This window comes from Amblyomma mixtum, chromosome 6, assembly GCF_055824585.1.
Source record: "Amblyomma mixtum isolate Tamu chromosome 6, ASM5582458v1, whole genome shotgun sequence".
NCBI classification, from domain to species: Eukaryota; Metazoa; Arthropoda; class Arachnida; order Ixodida; family Ixodidae; genus Amblyomma; species Amblyomma mixtum.
Window position 1 is genome coordinate 157877233 of NC_143017.1, and position 9035 is coordinate 157886267.

Below are 9035 nucleotides of genomic sequence, written 5' to 3' on the forward strand. Positions count from 1 at the left end.
GTCGTCGGTACAACACCATAGAATTTCTTAATTTATCTAGAGGGAAAGCTGGTGGCGATACACTTTATTCGCCATGGAGAGACGCAGGAATTTCGGGAAGACGAGGCTTCTTACTTGGCTTGGCTATTGTAGGGCATAAAGCGCGGATTCAGCCGTGAAAATACGACTCTTCTCGAGGAAAACCTGGAGGAAATAAGGGAGTAATTACGCATTGACGTCCACCCAAGCTCAGCCATACGGCTACAAAGGAAAGCTATGCAGCTTTATCAGAAACTTCGCACTTAAAGAAAAATTCGTCCTGTACCGGGGTTCGAACCCGGGACCACCGCTTCACCGGAGCAGTCGGTCTACTAATTGAGCTAACCGGGACGGCAAGCTTATGGTAGGGCGAGAGCTAATTGATCAATAACTCGAAGTGGGAACAGTGTTAACCAAATGTTTTAGGGGAATCCCCCAAGGTAAAGTAGGCTGCGCTTGGGTGGTCATCAATGAGTAATTACTCCCTTATTACAAATTCTACTCCACCTTGGGGGATTCCCTTAAAACGTTTGATCAACTTGGAGGAAATGCTGTGAAAGTTTCCATAGCGGCCTAACACTGAACTTACAGTTGCGTTAAATCTATTTTAGAAGTGAAAAACGCGGTATTGAAATAATTTATTCTGCGCACAGAAGACAGCCTCGCGGCGCAACTATCCAGTTCGAGGTAAAATCCGCAGTTTTGGCCCAGCACTAGCTAAGCCAGACACGAAACCTTGTCTTCCCAACATTCCAGCAGCGGATGAAGTGTTCTTTAAGAAACTCGCATAGACCGTAGCGCCGGCTTTCCCTCTCGGCAATATTTAGAAACTCTATATTCAACGCCAACAACGCCATAAAAGATGCCCCCCCCCCCCCCCTCCCGAACTGTGGCCCCGATACAACACAGCCGAGCATATGAAGTCTGTTCATTAAAACTTGCCCAGCTATGCTGATTTCCTCTTTGCGACGTGGTCTGCTACGTCATGTTTGTTCTCCGGTTCCCGCAGCTCCCTTTGTCTCTCTTGTCGTTGCTTCACTAAGTTTCTATTCCATAACTGACTGCGCTTTTTTTTTATGCGAAGCATACTACTTTAGCTACCACTTCAGCCCTTCACCGTGGTTATGCGCCTCCAAATCACGTGATACATGACGTCACACCACGTGACACGATGACGTCACGACAGTAGAGAAACGGGGGCCCACCTCGCGCCGTCGCTGTGGTCGTGCGCCTCCAAATCACGTGATACATGACGTCAAACCACGTGCACGTTGACGTCACGACAGTGGAGAAACGGGGGCCCGCCTCGCGCCGTCGCTGTGGTTGTGCGCCTCCAAATCACGTGATACATGACGTCACACCACGTGACACGATGACGTCACGACAGTGGAGAAACAGGGGCCCGCCTCGCGCCGTCGCTGTGGTTGTGCGCCTCCAAATCACGTGACACGATGATGCCACACCACGTGACTTGTTGACGTCACGGCAGTGGAGAAACGGGGGCCCACCTCGCGCCGTCGCTGTGGTTGTGCGCCTCCAAATTACGCGACACGATGATGCTTCGCATTCTCCAGGCTTAACCAAGTTAAGCCTCAGCCATTTTTTTAAATGTAACCTGAAGCGTTTTCGCTGTCATGCAAGTTTACGCCCGATAAATAAGTACCGGCAAGATGCGTAGGAACTCAGTTTCGGAGGTATATCGGCAAGTTGCCGTTCTTTACTTTAGAGGACCCGCCGCGTGTACTCTGACCCATTCTTATCCCTTTTACATATATATTTTTAATGGCCCAGAATTACTTCCACACCTCGGCACTGATAGAGGCGCCCTTTTGTTGGTTGCAGTAGCTTCCTTCTTCGTAAGATGTTCTTAGCTTCACCATACTGCTAAGATAACCGGTGTTCTTCAAATAATCTTCAAGTGCAGGTTGTTTCGGTTGATGTTGAAATCAGTGCAGAATTTTGGCGGCGGTCAATATTGCTAAGACATTTTAAGGTGAAAAAAAAAAATTACCTTACTGTTACTTGAAGTTGCTCATCTGCATAGTTCTTCATATACAGGGTGTTTCGAATTATTCAATAGAGATTTTTCATTGAAAAGCTGTGGAAGGTACGTCTGTGCAGCCTGTGCTGCTGGTTGATTATACGGCATGGCGGGAATTATTTACCTAATAGAGTGCAACCAAAATACGAGTAATTAACTAAAATAAAATGATCACCTTTTTAATTAATGGTTTTACGGCACAAGATTATTATGAGAAATTAAAGGTCTTGGACATAAAAGAAAAACCCTCTTTATAAAATTTCTGAATCAGCATCTTGCTTCGAGATATACGGCGTAGAAAATTTGCGTTTGGAAGCTCGTTAAGGTGGCTTTTTCTTGTTACATTTTTCTTAATATAGTGTTGCTCCATGTAGCATCGCAGCGGGAACCACGTCATCATCATCTGCGTCCTAAAAGACGATAACTGCATCTGCATTTCATTCAAAGACGCCCATTTTATCACCACGCAACGTGGGAAAGCCGACTTGAGATCTCAACAGCATTTTTTTTTTACGTTCTATATCTCAAAGCGTGGTGCCGATTGCGGAATTTCAGAAACTGTGCTCGCCTTTGCTTTTGAGGGCTTTCAATTTCGTAATACAGCCATTCGAAAAACTATAGATAAAAGTTATTTAGTTAATTTAATCATTAGTTTTTCATTGCACTCTGTCACATGAATAATGTCCGCCTTCGCATTAAATCAAACGACACGCACCGCACCGGAGTATCTCCCATGGCTTTTTTAAAGAAAAGTCTGTAATGAATAACTTCAAACATCCTGCATACTATAGCGGGCGTTTCACCGAAGACGTTCTGCAGTTTTTGAAAATAGTCGTTTTGAGTTTGAAGAGAGGTTTTTTTTTTTGGCATAGCATCGTCAGCTGTGTAGAGCATTAGAATACATATAAGACGTCCTAACTACTAGGCTGGTAATTGATTAGTTCACTTTTTGACTGCTACTGTTAGTCTCCTTAATTATTGAGAGGCGTGTAGCCCACCGCAAGTTATCCTCATATTGGCTTTTAGAATTTCGAAAATGAAGATACCCTCGGCGCTGTCACCTAACATGTTTGGCTTCGACCACTTACGTACACTGGAGAGGTTGCTTTGCCTGCAAGCTTTTCGAAAACGCATGCATTTTGGCGCGATGTTAGCATAGTTTATTGGGCAACAGCGTCTCGGGTAACTGCGTTTTCTAAATTCAAAGAACTGATGTGAATATTACGGTGGACTGCATGCCTCTCGATAAATAGACTAACAGTAATATTTAAAAAGTAACTGTTGAATATTAGTTAACCATCCTCCTAGTTAACAGAGCTGCATTGTGATGCGCTACACCACTGAATACGCTGTGCCGAAAAAAGCGCTCTCCTAATAATAAAGGCTTCCTGGATGTCGCCTTATTGCTTGCTGGGCCGTTGTCTGCTCCTGATGTAAGCACAGCGGAAGAGTCAGTGGAGAGGGCTTGCAAAAGCCAAGAGAAGAGGCGCTACGGCATCCTCCTCGCCCGATAGAAAGTTGTACATGACACGGTCATCACTTCACAACCGGTGATTATTTATTTATTTATTTATTTATTTATTTATTTATTTATTTATTTATTTATTTATTTATTTATTTATTTGGAATACTGCCAGTCTCTAGTTGAGACCGTTGCAGGTGGGCATTAGATGTATCAGATTTAACAAAGTGAATATGATTACTCAAAGCAGCTTCTTGAAATTCAAAAAACAAGGAACAAGGAGCAAGTCATGCAGTACAGAAAACAAAAACGAAGTTAACAAATTTATACAAGCACTTTCACGAAAGGCAAGTTCAAAAGAAAACGTTGGCACAACAGACCACGTACTGCAAGATATCAACAAAACTAATCCAAATCGTCAGTGTTTTTGAAACACAGTATCTAGTTCAGAGCAAATAACTGGAAGTGAATCCGCGTTAGTAATGGATGCATCTAGGCTATTTCATTCTCTTGTCACTAGCGGGAAGAAAGAGTTGTTAAAGGTATCACTATGATGTACATATTCAGTTAGTGTATTCGCATGCTGGTTTCTTAATGCTCGTTTCTGTGACAGTGAAACATACTTTGATGGATCAACCTTGAACATGTTATAAAGAAGCTGATAGAGGAATTTTAGACGCGCGCGCTTTGCCCTTGTTGATAGTGTTTCGAGCCCGGAGATTGCAGCTAGTTCAGTTGGCGAGTCTGTTTGTACCTACTGTGAATGAACCTCAGTGGTTTACGCTGTATTCTTTCAAGTCGTGAAGTATTAGTTGCAGACCGAGGAAACCAAACTGTGTTAGCATAATCTAGTACAGGTCTAGTAAACGTTTTATAAGCTAGAAGCTTAGTTTGTGCTGGAGCAAAACGAAGACATCTATTAAGAAAAAAGTTTCCGTAATGCAGCTGAGGTGACGTTTTGGATATGTTCGCCCCATCTAAGAAAGTTACTTAGCGTAAGACCTAAATATTTGTGTTTTTTAGCGAGGGCCAGCGAAATACCATTGATTGTGTACACAAATCATACGTTTATCACTGCCATTTACCTTTTCCTTTTTGCGGCCAGTAGTCAGGTTCCGTGTTAATGCGCAATTGAGTTTGGTGTGGAAGGTAGACCTGAGCTGTGCTCTGCAAGGTACACGGTAAGTTACGTGAAAAGCAGGGACAACCGCTCTGCCACGCGCTGATCTCCGCTTCGTTAACTTATCAGCCCAATGGACCACTTGAAGCCGGTCTTCCTTCTTGCGGCTCAGTGTAGAAGCAGTGAACCTCAAAGGGAAAAAAAGGAGCAGTGTTCAGCTCGGCGAGAGTGAAGCATGGCGCCAAGGAAGTATGCACTAAAATCGTTGTATTATATCTGCAACGGTTTGTTGGTTGTCAACAAAACCAAAATGTTCTGTTTTACACTACATCTGACAGAAGGCACGATTGCTACGCACTGAGGTCACCAAAACGTGCACTTTTTGTCTGGGTTCATTGGCGAGGAAGGTTTGCACTTAAACGCGTCGGCGAAGGCCTTCAGGTGCCTCAAGGGAGCATTACAACGCTCGGACGAGAGAGCGGGCATTTGAGACGCGGCAATCAGTCGGTCACTGTTCGGCTCAGATCCATCTATGGTCGCTGGCTTCATGCAGAACTTGAAGCAAGACAGGGCGAAGAAGACCTGCGTCTCAGTCATGTTGCTGGTGGGCAACGTCCGGCGTTGCTTCCGCGTAACGAAGGTCTCGTAGGCGACGTGGAGGCCCACGACGTCGGCAACGTCACCGAATTTTACCGTCCAATCTTCTCCAGCGTCGCCTTCGGAGCCAGCCGAAAACGATGAGGAGGTGTTGTTTGAGGACGTTTGCAAGCACTCGATGTGCGTCTTATACTGTGCCAGTATTGAACTGTTTCTACTGCCGGCCGCGAAGAGTCCGTAATGAAGCTTGTACAACATGGCGTGCGCCAGGATGTGGCCAAGACCAGCATAGTTGGCCGACGCCAGGCCGTCTACCGACAACAGAGGAAGCTCCAGAGTGGAGGCTGGAAGCAAGATCTTGTTGGATGGTGTAAGAGACAGGGCGTTAGGCGATATGAGGGCTTTGATGTGGAGCCCAATGGTGTTCTTTTGCGCTTCAGCTGCCAGGTCACACGTTTTGAGCCAGTTTCTGAGGAAATCAGGCTGTTCGGGCTCATACGGGTAGGCTGAGTAAAAAGCGTCCAGTTGTTGGGATGACCGGACGTCTGCGGTGAAGAATAGGGGTCTCGCCTGGAGCTCCTGGAACTCGGACACCACGGACTTGTTCAAGATACTCCAAAAGAAAGTCGGGTTGTTGAACAGTTTGTTGTAAGTGTTGCGCAAAAGTGCTATCATGCTGGAGGCCAACTCCGTTGTCTTTGGAACGAGGCTGTCTTGTAGGTAAGCAGCCACAGCAGTTGCCTTGAAATAGAATTATGAATAAAACAGTCAGTGAAGAACTTCCTGCTTCTGGAGCTTCTTATGTGGTGGGGAACTGAACTGAAAATTTTTTTTTGTTGTCTCAGTGCGCGCTAGAGTTATTTCTTTATGTTCATTTTTGTCTACTGTATCCACACAGGCCTCTTTCACGTCATATTTGAAAAAAAAAATGAAAACATTGATGCTCAAGCAATGTCTTCTGCTCTTCCGCATTACTCGCCATCTAAATATCACAGAACTAAAGCCGCACAATAGATAATTTTGGTTTTCGGTGTTCCTAAGTTCACAGAATGCTGCACGGTTGTGTTAGCGACGTCAGTAAATCCGTTATCTACGCAAGTAGAGATCTCGTAAAATGACAATAGTTTGTTGCCTTAACAAACCAAGTCAGATGTGGCGCCCAATCTCAGAAACATTGTGTACGAGAGCAAGAAGTTAGGTAGGCGCATTGTCTGCCGTATACTACTGGGGGCTAATGAAACTGGCTCGCATGTCGAATCCTACCCGGAAATTGTTAAATACGGCTCCTGATTGAGCCAAGGATTGAACTGCCAAGAATAACCCTATGATATACACACGTCGAACGCGGCGTACTCGGACCTGAATCAAAACGATGCTTATTCTAGAAAAATGGAATTGCAAATGTGTGCTCCTGACCTTGATGCTGTGTTCGATGGCATTCCAACACCTAGTGTACTGGGTGCCCCCCTCCCCGGGCACTGTGGCGACGGATATGAGAGGCGCCATGGTGCGCACGACATCCCACGATACCAGCAGGTGCAGTTCTTCCGTTTTGATCGCGGTTTTCAAGCTGGACACGAGGCTCTTCACAGACGCATTTCCGTAGTAACGGAGGTTCTTGTCTTCCTGTTAAAAGACAGCAGGAGTGAAATGAGTCGTAGGTGACATCAACCAAGTCCTGTTGTGTTTCTCGAAAGCACAAAGCAGACACAAAACATATTAAAGAGTTAACTGCTGAGCTAGCTGGCTTTCAGACATATTACCGGGATTTTCAGCGCAACGAAGACACACAAGAATGAGGTAAGCGGTAACAGTTCCTGGTACGAAGACTTGGGCCTAAATTCGTAAAGCTAAGCGGACTCGTTTTTGCGTGATGAGATCGGTTGCTATTTGGCTAGCGTCTCAGCTGCCATGTCGATAGCGGTCGTGACCTCTCAACGCCACGGTCAATCACGATACCTGGTTCAGCTATTGTCTAGTTGGCTGTCGTGATTGGACAGCGCATAGATATCGGCCTGACCTATAAATAACCTCAGGTCCTGTGCCCAGGAGCGTCAACTCTACAAGTACCACTCAGGCGGGGATTGTACGAGGCGTGTCCGGAAAATAACGACACAGAGGCCAGTACGGCTGCGGAAAAATTTTTGGTTTGTGTAAACTACGTCACCGCACTTCTTGTAAGCTCGATATCGGTGAATATTTTTCCAGCGATATGCTTGTTCAGATGAACCAACGAGTGAAGGTAACTGGGCGCCAGATTCGGACTAGGGAGGGCATCCTCCAAAATCTACCAATTTAATATTGCCATACGCAAGATGGTGGCGCGCGTGATATAGACCCGGGCGCTCTCATGAATCAGGCGTATACGCCATTTGTCAGCAGTCCCCGCCGTTTGCTTTAAATGCACTGCCGTAACTGTTTCAAGGTTACTTAGCATGCAACCGAAGTAATTATTGTGCCTGGAGGCATAAAGTTCCAGTTCATGAACTATGCCTTGTCGTCACTCACATATTCGAAGGAATTCAGCCTTCGATTTTGCAAACGTCATCAGGGACATCTGGCGGGTTCCCGGTCTTTTTTTCGTCCTTAACATTGGCTCTGCCTCCCGAGAATTCATGGCACCGCTTCATCACTTTACCACAATCTGTTGATTCTTAACGTTATAATAACAGCGCAGGCCAGGCTCTGAATGACCGCTGGTGGCAGAAAGCTCATCACGGGTTTTATCCCGCATTTGGAGGGAGTCTGGATCAGCGCAGGTATCGTGCGCTGGTGCAGAGCACTAAACAAGAACAAAGAGGGAAGCTGAATGTTCAGAGTATATGACAGTGCTCCTACCTCTCGACTAGCTTTGTAACTCACCGGGTGATGTGCAGTGTATTACCTTCCGGACAAGCCTGCTATGTGGTATCGCTACTAGTGACCGGTCACCAGCTACCTTGACAGCTGTGTCCTAACCTTGTAGGTGGCCAAAACACATGACACATGAAACGCCATACTAGTGCGCTGCTCGTTATTTCCAGGTTGCTATTTGAGACGAGTGGATGGGACAGCCACACGGGCTTCCAGTACTGAGTTGAGCATGCTTGCCTAGAATGCTCGAGCGTTGCTCTGGTAGGGAGAGGAGGCGAAATTTTGTACTAAGTACTGAGTTTCACAGAGAATACTTGTGCTCGAGTACAGCCGGATAGATGTGCAAACTGTTTGCGCTCCGAGTAAAGCAGCTGCGTTAAGATTACACAAGTGTGGTCATATCTCGACTTGGAGGTCACTTATATAGACTGAGATGGCGTGGCTGAGACGCGGAGTTAGCCTAAGAGGCACGCGCTCACAGAATGCTCATAGGAGAACGTCCATAGCAGCAGCTCCGGTTTTTGCAAACATTAGCGTTGCTTTTGAGAAAGACTACAGAAAGTAAGGGAGCTTTCTAAATTTTCCTGGGCATATGCTTTGGACTTAAATTAGTTTTTAAATTTATTTTGTTTTTGATATAGGCGCTAACGCGCTGAAGAAAATTGATAGCCCACGAAGAACTTCTAGAGGCGGGAGGATCGCGAAGTTCTAGTATCCCGTTTTCCTTTCTTCTGCGTAGCCAGCTCTTACTCTTCGGCATTTTATATGGACATGTAATATGAATACGCTCGAAAGTATTAGACTGGACAACCGCCGCCATAGATCAGTTGGTGGAGCACCATATGCGATATACGGAGGTCATGGGTTTGGATCCCACGGGGGGCAAGTGGTTGTTTTGTTTTTCTTTATAATGAACTATCTTCAAGTAAATGTCTCAAAGAATA

At 45.7% G+C, this 9035-nt stretch overlaps 1 protein-coding gene across 1 annotated transcript; it reads right to left on the reverse strand.

The window, feature by feature from the left end:
* Nucleotides 1-5004: 5004 nt before the first annotated feature.
* Nucleotides 5005-6842, reverse strand: LOC149340937 (endothelin-converting enzyme 1-like). The gene is made up of 2 exons (XM_089551204.1): nt 6655-6842; nt 5005-5979 (listed from the first exon to the last, which is right to left on the reverse strand). Exons 1-2 carry the CDS (start codon nt 6742-6744, stop codon nt 5005-5007), a joined length of 1065 nt encoding a protein of 354 aa, XP_089407330.1. The 5' UTR covers nt 6745-6842.
* Nucleotides 6843-9035: the final 2193 nt, after the last annotated feature.

Excerpts from the sequence above, each read along its gene's own strand:
- LOC149340937 (XM_089551204.1), bottom strand. The coding sequence starts at position 6,744 with ATGGCGCCTCTCATATCCGTCGCCACAGTGCCCGGGGAGGGGGGCACC. Across the intron at positions 5,980-6,654 it reads CCATCGAACACAGCATCAAG|GCAACTGCTGTGGCTGCTTA; the intron begins GTCAGGAGCACA and ends TTCTATTTCAAG.